Source organism: Mustela nivalis (genome assembly GCF_964662115.1).
Source record: "Mustela nivalis genome assembly, chromosome: 9".
Classification (NCBI taxonomy): domain Eukaryota; kingdom Metazoa; phylum Chordata; class Mammalia; order Carnivora; family Mustelidae; genus Mustela; species Mustela nivalis.
Genome location: NC_139028.1, coordinates 27,010,273 through 27,031,600, shown reverse-complemented (window position 1 = coordinate 27,031,600; position 21,328 = coordinate 27,010,273). Strand labels below are relative to the sequence as shown.

General features: G+C 41.1%; 2 protein-coding genes across 2 annotated transcripts in view; both read left to right on the top strand.

The window, feature by feature from the left end:
* LOC309841033 (olfactory receptor 8B8-like) overlaps positions 1 to 21,328 on the top strand; it is a gene marked incomplete at both ends in the record, with an annotated part of 127,746 nt that overhangs the window by 33,859 nt on the left and 72,559 nt on the right.
* LOC309841022 (olfactory receptor 8B8-like) lies at positions 3,560 to 4,492 on the top strand (the record flags this gene model as incomplete). Its single annotated transcript, XM_082683827.1, has 1 exon — positions 3,560 to 4,492. The coding sequence occupies one exon, from the start codon at positions 3,560 to 3,562 to the stop codon at positions 4,490 to 4,492; it is 933 nt and encodes a 310-aa protein (XP_082539953.1).

The following is a 21,328-nucleotide window of genomic DNA, read 5'->3' as shown; positions in this document are numbered from 1 at the left end:
GTGTGTGTACTCATTATGTGATTATTCTGGGGTTTATCTTTGTATAAATTGGTCACAGTATTGGGAAGTTGACATGATTTGGTAATTTTTCAGCCTTTATTTCTTTGAATAGGTTTTCTGAGTCTTTCTAACTCTCTTCTCCTACCGGGGTTGTTGAAATGCATATATTGATTCACTTGGTAGCATCCCATAAGTCTTTGAGGATTTCTTCAGTAGTTTTTGTTCTTTTTCATTTTTTCCTTCTGACAGAATAACATACAGTGATTTTTTTACATTTTATAAACATATACAATTTTTTTCTTAATAAGTATATGTCAATTAAGCTTGAGGAAAACCAAGCATTTTAGAAGATTGTATAAAATAATGTATCTGGGTTACGTAAAACATGCTTCATGTAAGTCATCACTGAACCATAGCTGTGGCACTTTCTCTCTTTATCATCATCATCCAGGACATCAAGAAAGGTATCATCAAACTATATTCACCTATACACCTGGTATTCCTAGATTCATCTTCAGTATAGTTCCCAAATTAGCTGTGTACTATTTCAATGAGATTTTCACAAAGTATCCAGATTTTTTTAAACTTTATTTTTTCAGTGTTCCAAGACTCATTTTTTATGCATCACACCCAGTGCTCCATGCAATATGTGCCCTCCTTAATACCCACCACCAGGCTCATCCAACCCTCAACCCCCTCCATTCCAAAACCCTCAGTTTCTTTCTCAGAGTCCACAGTCTCTCATTGTTCCTCTCCTCCCCCGATTTCCCCCAACTCCCTTCTCCTTTCCTTGTCCCAGTGTTCTTTGTGTTATTCCTTATGCTCCACAAGTAAGTGAAACCATATGATAATTGACTGTCTCTGGTTGACTTACTTCACTCAGTATAATCTCTTCCAGTCCCAACCACGTTGTTACAAAAGTTGGGTATTCACCCTTTCTGATGGAGGCATAATATTCTATTGCATATATGGACCATGTCTTCTTTCCACAGAGATGTTTAATCAAATTCACGATCCTGTCTTTTCTTCAATCTACTTTGATCTGAATTTTTTAGTTCAGATATTGTATTTCTCAGCTCCATGATTTCTGTTTAATGCTTTTAAGTTTTCTGTCTCTGTGTTGAAATTTTCTCTTGGTTTGTGTATTGTTCTCTGACTCCAGTGAGCATCTTAGGACAGTCATTTCAATTTTCTGTCAGGAAAATCACATATTTTCATTTCATTAGTGTCAGTTTGTGGAGATTGCTCTTATTCCTTTTTGGAAAGTATTTCAACTTGTCTTCATTTTCATTGATTCTCTACACTGGTGTCTGCACATTAGACAAAACACTCATCTTTCCTGACATTTATGGACTGGCCTTGACTAGAGAAGTTACCACCAACAAGCCTGGCCAGAGACTTTGGAGACGTCTCAATTTTGTGCAGCTTAACCCTCTTTCTTTGGTATTAGTTGCAGTGCCCCCAACTTCCCATGCTCCCCCAATCACCTGTCTTCATACATTGTGTGCTGGATTGTGTCTGTGTTTAAAACAAACAAATCAGAATCCAATTTTTCAGGCACATAGATAAGTTGTATTGCTTGCTGGATGCATAGGGCACATTTTTTTCCTCACCAGAGAGAAGCTGCAAAAAAGAGCTTTTCAATCACTTCCTCTATGCTGAGCCAGGGGAAGGAGCTCTGGTGGCTTCCAGCCCACACACCATCTCTTTGTCTCTCTCCCCAGGCAGGTGAAGTATGCTGTTTCCTATATCCCCTCTACTTTCTGACACAGACTATCTAGAAACAAGTCTTCTAGGCACATGTTTCAAAAGTTGGGACATTATACAGATGGTGTAATTCTTTCCCTCCCCAGGGAGAAGCCAGGAACTGGGTTCAAATTGTTCCAATTTGAAGGTGCTGTGCAAGCATAACTGTTATTTTAAAAGGATATCTAGAATTTCCCTAAAATGTTAGGGAATGTGTCTAGATTCTTTGTTTAACTGGGAACAGGACTGTTTAACCACTGTCTGGATTTTTTAGAAGGGCAATATATGTATGTGAATCATTTTTGAATCAGTGTGTCCATGAAGAGCAGGAAATTCTAGAACTTTCTTTTCTGCCATGTTGCTGACCTGGAAATGGGAATTTATTTTTGGCTCCTCTCAGGGGATGTCTGGTCCCTCCAGTGGACTGTAACCTTGAGTAAAATTTTGAGCACCAAAGGAACTAGAGACACATTGTGGTCCTCTGTGAAAATTCAATCCCCTCAAGACCCTATTACTCCAGAAACCATTGCCCGCATAAGAAACTGAGCAGGATTCTGCCCTGTTTATAATTGAGGACATTATATCATTGCCCTCACCTTAAGTCTTCTGTGAATTACCAAGTGCAAAATGATCATAATAAAGACTGTTTATTTTGGTCTGCTGCTTAAGACAACTCATAATCAGAAATTATTGTCTCTGGTTCAGAAGGATTTCCAGGGCTCATCAGAAATTAAGTGTGGACTGTGTCCTCATAAAATTAAAGGGAGCAAAGCCAAAGAGATTAAATCTGCCCTTTCAGGAGCACAGGGGTAATACCAGTAAGGAAGGACCAAAGTGTTCTTGCCTAAGGAGGGTGAGTTTCTGAATTCCATTTATACTCTTGTCTTCCGTTTTATTTTTTAAAAGATTTTATTTATTTATTTGAGAGAAGCAGTGTTTGAGAGAGCAGGAGCAAAGGGAAGAAGAGAAGCAGACTCCTTGCTGAGCAGGGAGGTGGATGTGGGGCTTCATCCCAGAACCGTGGAATCATGACCTAAGCTGAAGGCAGATGTTTAACTGACTGAGCCACCCAGGTGCCCCTATTCATGTTTTTCTTTTGTGATGGAAGACTAGGGATCAAAGATGCCAGTTACTTTCCAGTTCTTTGCAGTCCTCAGACTCACATAAAATTGGTAGAAGGACCTGTTTAGGGGAGGGTGATGGAGCAAGGAAGATTTAGAAACATTATTAGGTTTCAAGGATGCAATTTATTGGTCAGTTCCATTGATGGGACTCTCACTCTTCTACATCCATTGTTTTTACTCTGTATGTGGGGCAGAAACTTGAACTCTCCTAGACTCTGGTCCTTTATTTTTGGATTAGAACAGTGTTCTTCATTCCCACCACATGAAGTCCAATACCCCTGAAAGCCAGCACCCATTTGGTGGGGTTGCTGCCTCCATTTTCCTGGTTAGGGGAGGGTTTATATGTTCAAAGAATTGAAATGAGAGAAGGCAATTCCCTTCTGGTCCAATCTTCTCCCTAACCTTTGGTTTTGACAGCAATTCTGTTGGCATATGGAAGCATTGGCCTTCATTTTGTAGGCCAAGTTTTAATGCTCTTTGTTTTATAGTTTATAGAGCCCCTAATAAGGAAGTGTCCATGTCTTTAGATTCATGATAATGACAAAGCAGATTCTGAGGGTCCAGTTTGGGGTCGTCTCAAATATTCCCAGTACAAACCCAACTTCTGTGCAAGGAGATATGGTGGGAAATGTTCAATTGTTTCCTGTGTAACTTTTTTCTCCTGTGTTCACAGATTCCCTTAGAGAAGAATGCCTCCTAAAAATGCTTCCTTTGTGACTGAATTTATTCTAATGGGGCTAACAGACTTACCATATCTCCAGCTCCCTCTGTTCTTCCTGTTTCTAGTCATGTATGTGATCACTGTGTTGGGAAATTTGGGCTTGGTAACTCTAATCCTGCTGAATTCACACCTGCACACACCCATGTACTTTTTCCTCTTGAATTTGTCCTTCATAGACCTCTGTTTTTCTTCTGTGTTTACACCCAAAATGCTGATTAACTTCACATCAAAGACAAATATTATCTCCTACAGCGGATGTATGACCCAGCTTTTCTTCCTCTGTGGTTTTGGTATTTCTGAATGTTATATGCTGACATCAATGGCCTATGATCGCTATGTGGCCATCTGTAACCCACTTTTATATAATGTTGCCATGTCCCCTAAAGTGTGTTTCAGCCTTATGCTTGGTTCATATTTGATGGCATTTTCGGGTGCCATGGCTAACACAGGGTGCGTGCTGAGACTGAATTTCTGTGATGCAGCCACTATTAACCATTATTTGTGTGACATGCTCCCTTTACTCCAACTGTCATGCACCAGGACTTATATCAGTAAGGTGGTGCTTCTCATTTCGGTAGGCATTGATATCATTGTGCCCAGTGTCACCATCTTTGTCTCTTATGGTTGCATCCTGTCCAGCATCCTGCGCATCAGCTCTCCTGAGGGCAGGTCCAAAACCTTCAGCACCTGCAGTTCCCACATATTTGCTGTTTCTCTCTATTTTGGATCTGGTGCATTTGCGTATCTTAAACCATCTTCTATTGGGTCTGTGGATGAGGGAAAAATCTCTTCTGTCTTTTATACCAATGTGATTCCTTTGATGAACCCCTTCATTTACAGCTTGAGGAACAAAGACGTTAAACTTGCTCTGAGAAAAACCCGAAGTGGGAGAACATTTTGATCTGAATCACTGTCCCTGGGTACAGTTACAGGACTGGTATGTTCGATTTCTTTTGTCAGAATAGTTTAGCGGGAGTGTTCATATCCTGTATCTTTGTTACCACCATGATGGAAATTTGATTTTCCTGTCAGTTTGTTTCTAATATTTTTTGGTGGTTACAGTGACAAGGTAGGGGTCCCCAAGTCCCTCCTCTGCTTCAGGGAATCTGGGAGGGAAACTGTGTAGAGGTGTGGAAATTCTCAGTGTGTTAGGGTATGTACTCCCCACCAACTGAGAGCCTCTTTCTTCTTGTTCTGTCTAGGGCTACTGGTCCAGTAGACTCTAATTCCTTGAGAGCTATATAGCTCATATAGTTCACCAACATGTTGCTATAGCCAAATTCATTACCATACTTGAATATGAACTTGACTAAGTGGTCAGTGAGGACAACCCCAGTCCCAGGATCAAAGGTGGAAGATTGGGTGTCATTTTTAATTTTGCAAGTGACTATCTGATCCTCAGTGAAGCCCAGGATGCACTTGAGGGGGTCCTCTAATGCCTGCTTCACTGGCTTCTTGATGTTATAGTACTATGCACCTTTCTTCAGGCAGCAGCTCAGATCCACAACTGACACTTTGTGGGTGGGGACATGGAAGGCCATGCCAGTGTGCTCCCTATTCAGCTCAGGGATGACCATGCCTACAACCTTGGTGGCATCAGTATAGAAGCAGGAATAATGTTCTGGGAAGCCTCTCAGCTATCATGCCACAGTTTCCCAGCTGGGTCTGGCAGGGTCTTCTTGGTGGCAGTTATGGCATAGACTATGGTCACGATTCCCTCCACGATGCCAACGTTGTCATGGATGACCCTGGCCAGAGAGGCCAAGCAGCTGGTTCTTAGGAGGCATTTCTGACAGTCTTGAGAAAGTTTTCGTACTTCTCATGGTTCACACCGATCCCAAACTTCAGGGCATCGGTAGAATGGGTAGAGATGCTGATCTTCTTGGCCCCAGCTTCAAGTAAGGCACAGCCTTCTGCCTTGGACTCCACAGCATACTCATCAGCAGCATCACCCCATTTGATGTTGGTGGGATCTCAGTCCTGGAAGAGGTAGGTGGCTTTGCATTGATGACAAGTTACCTGCTTTTTTCCTTGACTGTGCCTTTGAGTTTTCCATGGATGGATTCATACTGGAACATGTAGGTCATGTAGTTGAGGTCAATGAAGTTGTCCTTGACGGCAACAGCATCCACTTTGTCATGGCTAAAAAACAGCCCCGATGACCAGCTTCCCAGTACCACCAAATATATTACTCCAACCTTTACCATCTTGCCTTTGCGATGATGCTGTTACTGCACCAGAAGATGTGGCTGTGTGTCTGATGGAGGAGCATGAAGTCCAGTTTTTTTTCAATTTATTTATTTTTTTAATTTAATTTTATTTATCCATTTGAGAGAGAGAGAGAGAGAGAGAATGAGAGGGGAGAAGGGCAGAGGAAGGAGCACCTCCCCATGGAGCTGGCAGCCCGATATGGGACTCAATACCTGGAATCCAGGATCATGACCTGAGCTGAAGGGAGTTGCTTAACCAACTGAGCCACCCAGGTGCTCCTGTTTCTAATTTCTTGATAAATCTTCCTTCATCATCATTTTCACAATGTCTTCTCCTTTTTACCTCTTTAACCATTTACAAATAACATTAATGAATAAATTTATCTCTGTTTTTTACATTGTCATTATGGATTTGTTTTTTTTTTCTCCTGGAAGGGATAAACAGTTCTGTAAATGATCATGTAAAGTAACAGTATGATAATCTTGTACCCATGGGGGGGTTCTTATACTGTGCTATTGGAATCAGAATCAGATATCTGTACTCCTGTCTGTATACCTCCCTGGCCTTCAGTGTGTCTCCTTGAAATGTCATTGTTTCACAGATACATCAGGTTCCAGAACATTCATGAAATATAATCCACTTTTCAGCTAAATGCTACATGTTAAACACTTTTTGGCAGAGGTTTCATATTTACCATAGGACACATGAGTGATCCTTAATATGTATTTATTGCATTGACATGATACTGAAGCTGAGAAAAATTAATGAATTACATCATACAGCTTATTAAGGAAACATTTAGATAAAGTGTAGCCTCCTGATTTTAAGTCTACTGCTCTTTCAAATATACTTTTTGTTTACTTCATTTTATTATTTTATTTTTAGTTTATTCCAATAATCATAAATATGAGAACATTTTTTATTTTGAAAGTTGACTGTGCTTTGTTGGCTTATACATAAATATCCCTCAGGGTAATGGTTGCTTTAGGGAAATAGTGTGATAGCTCTTTTTATTGTCCAAGAGAAGTCCTATTAGGCTAGTTGAGAGATGATTCATTGAAACAATGAGCTTTTTGCAAATTAATTAAAAAAATATTTTAGAATGTTTTCAAGTACTAGTAATTCAGAGATGAGGGAATGGGAGAGAAAGGAACCCAGCACCAGACGTTAGGCCAGGACCCAAAACCACATGGACAATAAAAAAATCTCTCTGTAGGAAAGGACTATGAGGTTTAAAACCACCTTTCATCTGACTTTGTCTCCTGCTCTCCAGAGTACTGCAGTTCCTCCCAACCCCGCCTGGTGTCTATACAGCTGTGATAAAATTTACAATGCACAATGATCCTGCATTAGGGAATGAAGGCCAAAAGGCCAGACTGGTCTCCACATTTATGAGGAAGCAGGAACACAGAGGACATGATCTTAAATCATGTTTGGTATTCAAAATTCAAGTCAAGATGAAGGGATTTAGAAAGAAATGATGGAGACAAGACATCTCTTTTTGTGACTCTTCCTTTCTAGAAGGCTCTAGAAATAGTATGGAGACCACAGGATTTCTCTGGGTAGGATAAAAGCACAAGGCATTTGCTATTTAAACCAGGTGATGGGTATTAAGGAGAGCCCATGTTGTGATGAGCACTGGGTGTTATATGCAAATAATGAACCATTGCACACTGCATAAAAATCCAATATGTACTATATGGTGGTTACTGTTATGCCCGAGTGTTGTGTCTGAGAGCCCACCAAGGAGCCAACACCGATGTAGTCACAGGAGGGTTTATTTGACAATCTTAAGCTTTGGCCCAAGTATACCCAACACAATGGAGTGGGGACTTGGACCCCAAGTCAGATTACAGTCAGAGTTTTTAAAGGCAGAGTAGGGGTGGACTCTGCGTTGGGTGAGGACAAAGGGAATATTCAGAAGGGCTACCAGGGTAAATAAGACTGTCAGGATATTGGAGGCCTGGTTATTATGAAGCCAAGGTTGTTTTTCCCTCTAATGGGGCACTAACATGAAGACAGTTGGGAGTTTCCTGGTGGAATGTCACATTCCTCCTATCAAGCATCCTTGTTAGTGATATTTAGCACTAGGACATTTGTAAACTGAGGGAGACTCCTGTCTTGCAGGATTGTGGTTTCTGCAAGTTAACTATTTGTTCACACATACTACTGAGGGTAGGGGAGAGGCTGGAGAGGGGGCGCAAGATGCCAGTTTTTGCTTTGTCAAGATGGCTGTACTCATGTCAGGGCTAGACTTGAGGTGGGTACAGCTTTGTTTTTCTTGGCCTCCACATATCCACCTCTCAGAGGAACCTAAGGAAGGACCTACTCATGGGTCCATGCTGGTCTCAGCAACAAGTTCCAGTGGTTGATATTGCTGTCTGAGTACCATGAGTTGAATTACACCGACTCTGTCTTTGACAAGAGTAACTAGTCTATTGATAATGCAGGGTAAAGAGGAGACAGGGAATAATGAGGGTTACTTTTTACTCCCTGCACTGGTGTAAGAAGAGGGCATAGTATAAGTAACATTAGTGGGGTACGTGAGAGTGGTGCAGTCTCAGCTTTAGAGGATTGTCCTTGTCCAGCTGGCTCTTCCCTTCTGGAACAAAGTCCTTGAGAATGGTGTCTGGGTCAGCTGGCCGGATGTGGGTGTAGTGGACCCAGGGAGTAATCCCGTCAACCTTGAGAGCAGTGGGAGTGGTCAGGATCACGATGTAGGGTCCCTTCCAGCGAGGCTCCAAGTGGAAACACTTGTTGGCAGCACATCCAAACCAAGTCCCCGGGTTGGTAAGGATGTGATTCCAGCTCCGTCTCTGTCTCCATCTCAGTGTGGGCAGTTAGGATCCCTGCATGGGCTAGACAGACTGTAATGCCTGCAGTGACTGGAGTACAGACTGATCAGTCATACTTAAGGAGGAGGACCTGATACCCTATCACTCGGCATTTATCATCATCCGGTCTGGCAGAGTCCGGAGAAGGCCCTGGATAGCATGAGTGGTGGTAAAGATGAGATTTTGACTCAAAGTCAGTTTACTTGCATCCTTGACCAGGAAGGCCGTGGCAGTAATTATGTGGAGGCAAGGGGGAAACCCAGCCGCTACTGGGATCTAGTTTCTTGCTAAGATAGGCTACTGGCCTTTGCCAAGACCTCAGAGTCTGAGTCAAAACTCCTTCAGCCACCCTTGCCTTTTCATCCACATACAAGTGGAAGTGCTTGGTAACATTTTAGATGGCCAATGCTGGGGCGCTCAGTTAGGCTATTTGTAATTCCCGAAATGCTCCTTCTATCTGGGGCTGACTGACTGGCAAAAGCAAGATCGTTTAAACAAGCCATCGTGCAACTTCTCTGAAGTTTACCTCAAGTTGTCTAGCTTAGGTAAACAAACATTTAAAGACAATCAAACCTAGAATTTAACATCTATAAAGGTGTGTTAATGAAACATAATTTTTCTCTCTAGAATAACCCTCATTTCCAGAGATAGCCAAATCAGTACTAATATACTTGAAAAAAAAAGTCCAGTTTTAACAAACTTGGCCTAATTGTTTACATAAGCTCAGCAAGAACAGTGAGTGTGATCATATAGGTCTTTTAGAATCTGCTTTGCTGGAACTTCTTATAAGGAATCTCTAGGTTTAAGTTTTAGTAGCCTCTCCGGGCCAGAAGCCAAGCCACGTACTTGCCATCAGACATGCCTGCAATACATGTCAGATTTGGGTGAATTGCTCTTCCTGAGGTGCCCAAAGTATCCTGAGGTCCCTGAACCTGCCTGGAAGTGACATCCTTTACTCACCTGGTGAGGCTACTGGGAACTCTGTAAGCAAGGTATCAGGCCAACAGTTCCAAAGGGCTTTACAGCTCCATATTTTATAAAGTCAACCTTAGTTCCTTTAAGCTGTCTGGTCATATCTGAATCTTTTCAAATATGACATTCCAGTCAAAGCCTTGGTAAAATAACCAGTGTTTCCAATGGTGTCCTGTTACAAGGAGAACAGATTCTTATTGAACTTATGCAAATGACTGATTGCCAAGGAAGAAAGAATACTTGCTGAGACCTTTTGGTTTTCAGAGGGTTCAGATAGAAAAGTTGAATGCCTTGATTTGTTTACAAATGAGTACTTTTACATCTCTGCAAGTTACAGATAACTTAAGAAAAAGTTTCCCTAGTCTGGGAGAGCAAACATTACAGAACCAGTAATGTTTAAAATAAGACAAAACATTAAGAGACACAACATTACAATCTTTCAGTTTATCTGGTCTCATGTTACTAATTCTGGATTACTCCGAATGCAGCTTTATTTCTGTAAATTCTTACCCATTTCAGTTCCAGGATTTTAACACATCAAAGACCTGTATTTGTCCGGAAAGTCTCCCATACAAATTTTCTTTAAGGTGGAATTCATCTTACAAGAGAATTAAAACAATTACAAATGACAAAAACTCAGAATAGATATGGTTAAATTACCAGGTGATGACCCTTATCAAAACATTAAAACTTTAGGAAATATACAGAAGCTCTAGAGTAGTTACAGCATTTACCCAAATGCCATTTACCCTTATGCCAAGGTTTAACATTGATTTAGCAGTACTTACTGAGTAACTTAGTATACCAAGGAAAAGCCTTATGAGTCAAAGAGATCTCATTTACAATTTAAATCTTGTCAACAATTGCTAAAACCTTAGAAAGTTTTAAAACACATGCCTAAATATAATTAAGGTTGTTAAACACCTGATAAAACAAAACATAGAAACTGGGTTTTCCGGGCAGGCAAAGAGAAAACCATAACAGATAATTAACCTAAGAAAACTTTGCCTTTTTAAACAGAGAGAAAACCAGCTTTTTTTTTTTTTTTTATACCAGTGTCTTTCCTTTTTTATTTTTATTTTTTTAAATTCTTAAGCATGCAGCCTTAAGATAGTGGGTTTACTGGGTTTCCCTCCCATTGTGAATGATGTCGCAGACAAATGGAGGGGATTCTTTCAGATGTTGTCCTGCTTGCATCCCTGGCAGGAATTTAGGAGCGTCTTAGCTAAGGTCTGTCTGTATAAGCCCTGGACAAGGCTACTCCGTGGAGTAGATGACTGTTATGCCATATGATGCCTCATGAGACTCAGGGTGCAGCCCACTCAGACTCCATAGCTGAAGCAATGGAGCCATACAGACAGATTCACACAGTCAGGCAATCTTCAGATTCAGAAAGTTTGGACAACCCCCCTATGGGTATTCCTGGCTAATGGGAGGTGATCAGTCTGTCCACCCAATCTTTACGAATGGGTCTGGCTCAGACAGTGGCCCTGGGGCTTTCCTGCTCTTCTTGCTCCTTGACAGTGAACAGGGAAGGAGCCATGGTTCAGGAAGCACTGAGGGTGGTCTAGAGGCCAGTCATGCAGGCTGCATGCACGTTGGTGCAGAAACACAAGAAGGGGGAGATAGAAGAAACAAAGTGCTGCCAGGAGGCAGAGAAAGTTTTAGAGCTCATCAACTCCAACAGAGGAGCAGACACCATGTTTTCCCACCAGCAAGGGGGGAGAAGTTAAGCAGTCCATGTTGACAGAGAAGACAGGAACTTCCCTGAAACAAAGGGAGTCTCGGCAGCTGCTTGGGAATATTACTTACAGTCTCCATCTTGAGTTAGACTAACCACATTTGGCTCCAGTTATAGCCATTAGCATGGGAAATGAGTGAGGAAGAAGCCCCTACATCTATTAGGAGGAACAGAGAGAAGAAAGTCAGAGTCCCCTTACTCTCTGCTTCCCCTATTTCTTCAAACACAACAAACAACACGATAGACAACAAAAAGACAAGACAAACAAAGACAACCGCAGACCCAGCGGCCCTCCTGGGGCCATCTCACATTAAAGGATGGTCATTTAGACAAGTAGAAAGTCTGAAATTTCCCTTTTATACATCTGTCTGTGCTCAGGTTATGAGCTCTTTCCCTAACATCTGAGAAGTGGTCAATCATCAGAGACATAGGGGATGTCTATCCTATCACGTACTCAGTCCACAACAAAACAAATACACTTACAACAATTAACAAGAACACACTTACAAAGACAAACAATCTGGAGTGGCCTGAAGACAAAACTGGAAGGAAGTTAAGCCCTGACCGCAACAGCAGCCAGGCCTCCAGGCAGGGCCCGACTGCAGCAGCAGCTAAGCCTCCGGGCAGGAGCAAAGGGACGTCTCCCAAGACCCCCCCAGTCAAAGGCCCACCACACATCCACTTGAGCCAATGTCGACTCCCATACTCAGATTTGGAATTCCTACAGGTAAAAATGCAGATTGGAGCTCCCTGAAGGTATGTGCGCAAATATTAAAAAAAAAAAAAAAATGAATGCACTCACCAGCCAGTGTAAGACCCTCCGGGTTGGGGTCCTAAGAGTCTCACTGGGGCCTCCAAATGTTATTCCCAAGTTTTCACGTCTGAGAGACAACCAAGGAGCCAACACCGATGTAGTCACATGAGGGTTTATTTGACAACTTTTTAAAAATTTCTTTTCAGTGTAACAGTATTCATTGTTTTTGCACCACACCCAGTGTTCCATGCAATACGTGCCGTACCTAATACGCACCACCTTGTTCCCCCAACTTCCTACCCCCCTGCCCCTTCAAGACCTTCAGATTGTTTTTCAATCTGTTTTTCAATCTCTCATGGTTCACCTCCCCTTCCAATTTCCCCCAACTCCCTTCTCCTCTCCATCTCCCCTTGTCCTCCATGCTATTTGTTATGCTCCACAAATAAGTGAAACCATATGATAATTGACTCTCTCTCCTTGACTTATTTCACTCAGCATAATCTCTTCCAGTCCCGTCCATGTTGCTACAAAAGTTGGGTATTCATCATTTCTGATGGAGGCATAATACTCCATAGTATATATGCACCACATCTTCCTTATCCATTCATCCATTGAAGGGTATCTTGGTTCTTTGCACAGTTTGGCGACTGTGGCCATTGCTGCTATGAACATTGGGGTACAGATGGCCCTTCTTTTCACTACATGTGTATCTTTGGGGTAAATACCCAGGAGTGCAATTGCAGGGTCATAGGGAAGCTCTATTTTTAATTTCTTTTTTTTCCCCAACCCCTCCCCCATTCAAAGGTCAACTGAACTATTCATTGCCAAGAATGGAAATAAAATTGCTGAAAATTATAGCCCATGAATGAAAAGCAATCAAAAGAAGGAAGCAATTTAATCCCACAGGTGGGGTTTGGGAGAAGGCAAAAAGAGGACTGAAGCTTTGCACAAGTGGGCATGGATGCAATAGGACCATCAAATTTACTTTTTAAATGACAATAATAATGCTTCCAACTAAGGTTTCAGGCCACAATATTTTTAATTTCTTAGGGAATCTCCACACTGTTCTCTAAAGTGGCTGCACCACTTGCATTCCCACTAACAGTGTAAGAGGGTTCCCCATTCTCTACATCCTCTCCAACACATGTTGTTTCCTGTCTTGCTAATTTTGCCCATTCAAAATGGTGTAAGGTTGAATCTCAGTGTGGTTCTAATTTGAATCTCCCTAATGGCTAGTGAAGATGAACATTTTTTCATGTGTCTGTCTTCATTGGAGAAGTGTCTGTTTATATCTTCTGCCTCTTTTTTTTTAATATGATTATCTGTTTTGTGTGTGTTGTGTTTGAGGCGTTCTTTATAAATCCTGGATATCAACCTTTTGTCTCTACTGTCATTTGCAAATATCTTCTCCCATTCCATGGGTTGCCTCTTTGTTTTGTGGACTGTTTCCTTTACTGTGCAGAAGCTTTGGATCTTGATGAAGTTCCAAAAGTTCATCTTCGTTTTTGTTTCCTTTGCCTTTGGAGACATATCTTGAAAGAAGTTGCTGTGGCTGATATCGAAGAGATTGCTGCCTATGTTCTCCTCTAGGGTTCTGATGTATTCCTGTCTCACGTTGAGGTCTTTTATCCATTTTGAGTTTATCTTTGTGTACGGTGTAAGAGAGTGGTTGAGTTTCATTCTTCTACATGTAGCTGTCCAATTTTCCCAGCACCATTTATTGAAGAGACTGTCTTTTTTCCACTGTATATTTTTTTCTGCTTTGTCGAAGATTATTTGACTATGGAGTTGAGGGTCCATATCTGGGCTCTCTACTCTGTTCCACTGATCTGTCTGTTTTGATGCCAGTACCATGCTGTCTTGGTGATCACAGCTTTGTAGTAAAGCTTGAAATCAGGTAGCATGATGCCCCCTGTTTTATTTTTATTTTTCGACATTTCCATAGCGATTTGGGGTCTCTTCTGATTCCATAAAAATTTTTGGATTATTTGCTCCAGCTCCTTGAAGAATACTGGTGGAATTTTGATTGGAATGGCATTAAAAGTATAGACTGCTCTGGGCAGTAGAGACATTTTAACAATGTTTATTCTTCTGATCCAAGAGCATGGAATGGTCTTCCACCTTTTTGTGTCTTCTTCAGTTTCTTTCATGAGTGTTCTGTAGTTCCTCGAGTGCAAATCCTTTACCTCTTTGGTTAGGTTTATTCCCAGGTATCTTATGGTTCTTGGTGCTATAGTAAATGGAATTGATTCTCTAATTGCTCTTTCTGTGTTTTCATTGTTGGTGTATAAGAAAGCTACTGATTTCTGTACATTGACTTTGTATCCTGCCACATTACTGAATTGCTGTATGAGTTCTAGTAGTTTGGGGGTGGAGGCCTTTGGGTTGTTCATATAAAGAATCATGTCATCTGTGAAGAGAGAGAGGTTGACTTCTTCATTGCTAATTTGGATACCTTTTCTCTTTGTTGTCTGATTGCTGTTTCTAGGACTTCTAATACTATGATGAATAAGAGTGGTGAGAGGGGGCATCCTTGTCGTGTTCCTGATCTCAGCGGGAAGGCTGCAAGCTTTTTCCCATTGAGGATGATATTTGCTGTGGGTCTTTCATAGATAGATTTGATGAGGTTCAGGAATGTTCCCTCTATCCCTATACTTTGAAGCGTTCTAATCAGGAACGGATGCTGGATTTTGTCAAATGCTTTTTCTGCATCAATTGAGAGGACCATATGGTTCTTCTCTCTTCTCTTATTGATTTGTTTTATCACCTTGATTGATTTGCGAATGTTGAATCATCCTTGTAGCCCAGGGACGAATCCCTTTTGGTCATGGTGGATAATCTTTTTAATGTGCTGTTGGATCCTGTTTGCTAGAATCTTGTTGAGAATCATAGCATCCATATTCATCAGTGATATTGGTCTGAAATTCTCCTTTTTGGTAGGGTCTTTGCCTGGTTTGGGGATCAGGGTAATGCTGGCTTCAGAGAAAGAGTCTGGAAGTTTTCCTTCTGCTTCAATTTTTTGAAACAGCTTCAGGGGAGTAGGTGTTATTTCTTCTTTGAAAGTTTGGTAGAATTCTGCAGGGAATCCGTCAGGTGCTGGGCTCTTGTATTTTGGGAGGTTTCTGATCACTGCTTCAATCTCGTTACAAGATATCAGTCTATTCAGGTTGTCAATTTCTTCCTGGTTCAATTTTGGGAGTTTATAGATTTCCAGGAATGCATCCATTTCATCTAGGTTGCTTAGCTTATTGGCATATAACTGTTGATAATAACTTCTGATGATTTTTTCTACTTCCTTGGTGTTCGTTGTGATCTCTCCCTTTTCATTCAAAATTATGAAATTGGGCTTTCTCTCTTTTCTTTTCGATTAGTGTGGCCAATGGTTTATTGATCTTACTGATTCTTTCAAAAAACCAGCTTCTAGTTTCATTGATATGTTCTACTGTATCTCTGGTTTCTACCTCATTGATCTCTGCTCTAGTCTTGATGATTTCCCTTCTTATGTGTGGAGTTGGTTTGATTTGTTGTTGATTCTCCAGTTCTTTAAGGTGTAGAGACAGCTGCTGTGTTCTGGATTTTTCAATTTTTTTGAGGGAGGCTTGGATGGCTATGTATTTCCCCCTTAGGACCACCTTTGCTGTATCCCATAGGTTTTGGGCCGAAGTGTCTTCATTCTCATTGGTTTCCATGAATTGTTTCAGTTCGTCTTTGATCTCCTGGTTGATCCAAGCACTCTTAAGCAAGGTAGTCTTTAGCTTCCAGGTTTTTGAGTTCCTACCAACCTTTTCCTTGCGATTGTGATCGCAAAGCACTGTGATCTAAGAATATGCAGGGAATAATGTCAGACTTTTGGTAGCGGTTCAGTCCTGATTTATGACCCAGTATGTGGTATATTCTGCAGAAGGTTCCATGTGCACTTCAGAAGAATGAGTATTCTGTTGTTTTCGGGAGGAATGTTCTGTATATATCTATGAGGGCCATCTGGTCCAATGTGTCATTCAATGCTCTTGTTTATTTATTGATATTCTTTTTTTTTTAAAGAATTTATTTATTTATTTGACAGAGCGATCACCAGCAGGCAGAGAGGCAGGCAGAGAGAGAGGAGGAAGCAGGCTCCCTGCCGAGCAGAGAGCCCGACGCGGGGCTATGCGGGGCTCGATCCCAGGACCACGGGATCATGATCTGAGCGGAAGGTAGAGGTTTTAACCCACTTAGCCACCCAGGTGCCCCAGATTTTCTTTTTTGATGATCTGTCTATTTCTGAGAGAGGCATGTTAAGATCTCCTACTATTAATGTATTCATATCAATATGACTCCTTATCTTAATTAACAGTTTTCTTATGTAATTGGCTGCTCCCATATTGGGGGAGTAGATATTAACAATTGTTAGATTATCTTGGTGGATAGTTCCTTTAAGAATTATGTAGTGTCCTTCTGTATCTCTGACTACAGTCTTTAGTTTAATATCTAATTTATCTAATATGAGAATTGCTACCCCAGCCTTCTTTTGAGGCCCATTGGAATGAAAGATACTTCTCCATCCTTTCACTTTCATTCTGAGTGTATCTTTAGGTTCAAAATGGGTCTCTTGTAGACAACATATGGATGAGTCCTGTCGTTTTATCCAATCTGCAGCCCTGTGTTGCTTTACAGGCGCATTTAGGCCATTCACATTGAGAGTGATTATTGATAGATACTTTTTTATTGACATCGTGTTACCTTTGAAGTCTTTCTTTCTGTAGATTGTCTCTGTATTTCTGTTCAAAGCTACTCTTAGGATTTTTTCTCTTTAATAGAATCCCCTTTAATATTTCCTGCAGTGTCGGCTTGGTGGTTGCATAGTCTTTTAAGCCTTGCCAGTCTTGGAAACTCTTTATCTCTCCATCCATTTTGAATCTCAGTCTTGCTGGATAAAGTATTCTTGGCTGCATGTCCTTTTCGTTTAGTGCCCTGAATATATCTTGCCAGCTCTTTCTGGCTTGCCAGGTCTCTGTGGACAGGTCTGATGTTATTCTGATGGGCTTTCCTCTGTACAAAAGGAACTTCTATGTCCTGGCTGCTTTCAAGAGGGTCTGCCTACAATTATAATTCTTCATTCTTACTATTAGGTATCTCAAGGACTTTCGAGAATCTATAATCTTGGGGGGAGACCGTTCTGCCTCTAGTACATGAATGCTTGTTCCATTCACGAGATTGGGAAAATTTTCATGGACAACTAGTTCCACTATATCTTATAGACTTCTTTCTTTCTCCTCCCCTTCAGGGATTCCTATAATTCTGACGTTGGAATGTATCATGGCATCATTTATGTCCCTGATTCTGTTTTCATGGCTTCTAAGCTATTTGGTCCAGGCTTCCTCCTGATCCTTTCTCTCTATCTGTTTGTCCTCCAGATCACTAATTCTATCTTCTGTCTCAGTTACCCTAGCTTTTAGAGAATTTAGATTATATTGGAACTCATTGAGAGCATTTTGAACATCATCCCTGGTGGCTTTCAGTTCTGCCCTAATCAATTCCATTTGGTCATCCATGGCTTTCCAACCTTGCTATCGCCTGGATAATTGTTAGCCTAAATTCCCTTTCCAACATATTGTCTATGTCAGTAGCCATTAGCTCTGTTGCAGAAGGCCCATCCTCTGTATTTTTCTTCTGTTGGGCATTCCTCCTCTTAGTCATTTTGGTGAGAGATGACTGAACAGATGTAGCTGGATGTATGGACTGTGGTGCAGTCAAGGTGCACCCTGGAATGCTTCTTAGCAATCAGGATTCCCCACCCAAACGAGAGAAAAGAGAAAAGAAGATTTTAAAAAAAGAGAGAGTGAGAGAGACAAGAAAAAAAGTGAAGATAAAAGAGAAGGCTCAGCCCAAATGGGCTCCATGGTAAAATTTATGAAGTATACAAACAGAAACAGACAAACAAAAGACTGATGAAAGTAAATGACAAGAGAGAAAAAATATTATATATATATATTTATATATGCAAAAAAAAAGGTAGAATCTTTTCAAAAGGAATCCCTGGTTTATATACTATCAGGACAAACACAAAACCACAGAAACACTGGCGGAAGAAAAAGATGGGAGAGTCATTATAAATTCTCAGTGTGGGTGAGGAAGGTTATTTTGATTCTTCCTGGATGTATCTTGATACCTTTGTTAAAGGACTCAACTTTCCTAAGATAAAGGGGGATTAAAAATTGGTTTACCTATAGGCGTATCATTGATTGGGGAAAGGGGTTTAACTTGAAGTTTAACTCTATATGAATATTAGAAAATAAAAATAAAAAAGGAATGAACTAGACTAAACTAAACTAAAATTAAAAAAAAATTTAAAAATAGAAAAGCAAAAGAAAAACACGGGTGTATGTATCAAAAAGGTCAGGTTAGAAGGTTATTATGGAATTTGATGTACTGGACATCTCACTGTGATGGTAAATAGGTTAAAAAATGATCTATATAAGAAAATGAACTAGAATAGTGGGAACGAGTTAAAAATAAAAGTTGTATCTATGAAGTAGTGGTGGTTGTTCTCTTGTAGTCTTTTTTTTTTTTTCTTTCCTGGTTGGTTTTCTGGGGGAGGGGTCTGCCACGTGGGTTTTCAGTCAATGATGTTCCCTGAGTTAAGTCCTCTGCCCCCCTCAAGGGGGTGGGCTCTCAGGAAACCGGTGTTTACAGGCTTTTATTCTCTGGAGGTTTTTATGTTTGTTCACTTGTTTTCTCTCGAGTTGACCGCTTTTGATGGTTTTTGTAGTTTTAGAGGAAAGCAAACTGCACCCTGACCTCCCTCTCAGAGAGAAGCCTCAGTCTGCTCCTCTGTATGTGCTGCAGGCCCATATAAATTCCCTCTTGGCCACTGGCAGAGCAGGTTCCAAGTCGCGGTCCCTGGGGACACAGGTTCTCCTGCTTGTACCGCAAACCATGGCAGCATTAGCTGTCTGGGAAGCTCCAGACTGTCAGAGAGGTTCCAAGCAGCATTCGCACTCTGAGATTTTTTCACTGGCCCAGGCTGGAAGTGCCTGTTCTTTCCGGGTCTAAGAGCGCTGGGCTTGCCTGCTCCTCTGTCAGGGGAGGGTGTGGGGCTCATGCATCTCAGGCTCTGTTAGTGTGGCATGGCATTCTGCCATCTGGTGTGGCTCCCAGCCCCTCACAGGAGCTGGACCCCATGCATTCTTGGGTGCGCTGGCAGCTCAGGTACCAAGACCTGGTTTCTCTGCTGCACTCTCTCTGGCTCAGCACCAAGGGAGGCTGTCCTGGGTCTGGGGACTTAAGCCCCTGTCCCTAATTGCCCCAATTCTCACAATTTACCCCCACAATACTTTGCTCTTTTTGAGTGCTTTCAACCAGACTCCAAGTTAATGCTGGTCCCCAGATGCAGGGCACTCTCATATTGGGGTATTATTTTCCAGTTGGTCGCTTTTGGTGGCTCCCTCCCCCTTTTGTTTATCTTCCAATATCAGTCCGATATTCCCACTCCACTCTACCTGCCCACTGGCATCTTCTGCCCCTGTAGAGATCCAGATGTGCATAATTCTGAAATCAGGTTGATTTCATGGGTGATTGGAGTTCTTTGGTAGGTAATCAGCTCACTTTAGGGTACAGGTTGAAATGGCGCCTCCTCCTACTTCCCACCATCTTGTTTTCTGTGTGAGCCATTCTATTCTATACTTGGAAGGCTGTTCCCATTACCTGAGCCTTTCTTCTGAGTCTTGGCTTATTTATTCCTTAAATATTTAATTTAAATCCTGGTAGAATCCAACTTTTTCAGCCATAATTTGCCATGATAGTAAGCATACATACATACATCAAAGTTTACAAAATATACACTTTAACCATTATTATAAACTGAATAGCTTACAATGAACTTACAGACCTATAAACAGATTATTGCGGGTCCCAGAGCCCTCTGTGTGTCCCTAGTCCTTCCATTCTCCACTACAATACTGACACAATCATGCCCCAGCTTTATTTCACAGCCTCATCTCTTAAGTGGGCCCCCATGTTGCTCCATGTCCAGCCAGAAGAAGGATGAGGAGAATGTGGAAATGATTATTATAGTCTACCCTGATGTGTTTCCACATATTGCGGACACCAATATAAAATAAAAATACACTCCCACATTCTAAATTAGGCAACAGAGCTTTCGAATATAAAGTGGGAAAGATACTCTCTCGACAATTTGCTTAGATTAACATGTTGCTTTCATTTGTGTTCTGAGACCTTTTATTCATGGAAACCATTTTCATGTTTCACGGATATTTTAAAGTATAGTACATTAACAATAATAATAAAAGTAGTAAGCTGGTATATGTAGAATCAAAACACCAAGTCCTAGTCTCAGCTCTACAAGTTTCAAATTGTAATCTGTGACAAACCATGAAAACACCTGAGCATCAGTTTCATCAACAAGGAAATGAAACTAAGCTTCTCTCTCCTCTTTATCTCACTTTATTTTCCATTGAAATATAAGAACTTACTGATGTGACAGAGCAGAAAAACTAAAACACATTAAGAGCAATTGTAACACACTGCACATCTCTATATTAATGTTTGAATGGGCTTTAACTTTGTGCTAGAGACAGAGGCTCCCCACCCTTTTTGATGCCCCCAGCCATTTTACTCACTAAGGAAGATGAGAGACTTTCCCACAGAAAGTAAGACTTCACATTGGCTATGATTTTCATGTTTAAAGGTACATATTTTATACAACTGAGCCCTGCAGATAAACTGACTGCTTCACCTCGTGGTCAGCTGATAACACAATGACATGCCCCAATGCACAAAGAAAAACCAACTTATGCCAGACTCAGGAGAAAATAGCATTTATGTCTCCCAACATCGACATCAATTCAATAAAATCAATTTCAGAAGTAATTTTGATCATATAGAATTGAAATTAGAATCTATCTACTCTGTTGTATTATGAAAATCTACATTTATATCATTCTCTTTACTATGCCTTATTTATATTTGTAATATATACCCCAATGCCGCACATTGCTAGGTACTCAAAGGTACACAATGCTCTGTGTGTGTGTGTGTGTACACATATGTGTTTGCATAGTATGTGTGTTACATTGAACAAGCAAATGATTAAAGCAATAGCTACTTCCTTTCCTCAATTCATTAAGTACATCCTGCCCAGGTCCTCTTCTCAGGACTGGGTTCCATAACATGCAATCAATGCTGAGCAGTAATCTCATAAAATAAAAGACTTCAAGACTGCGTGTG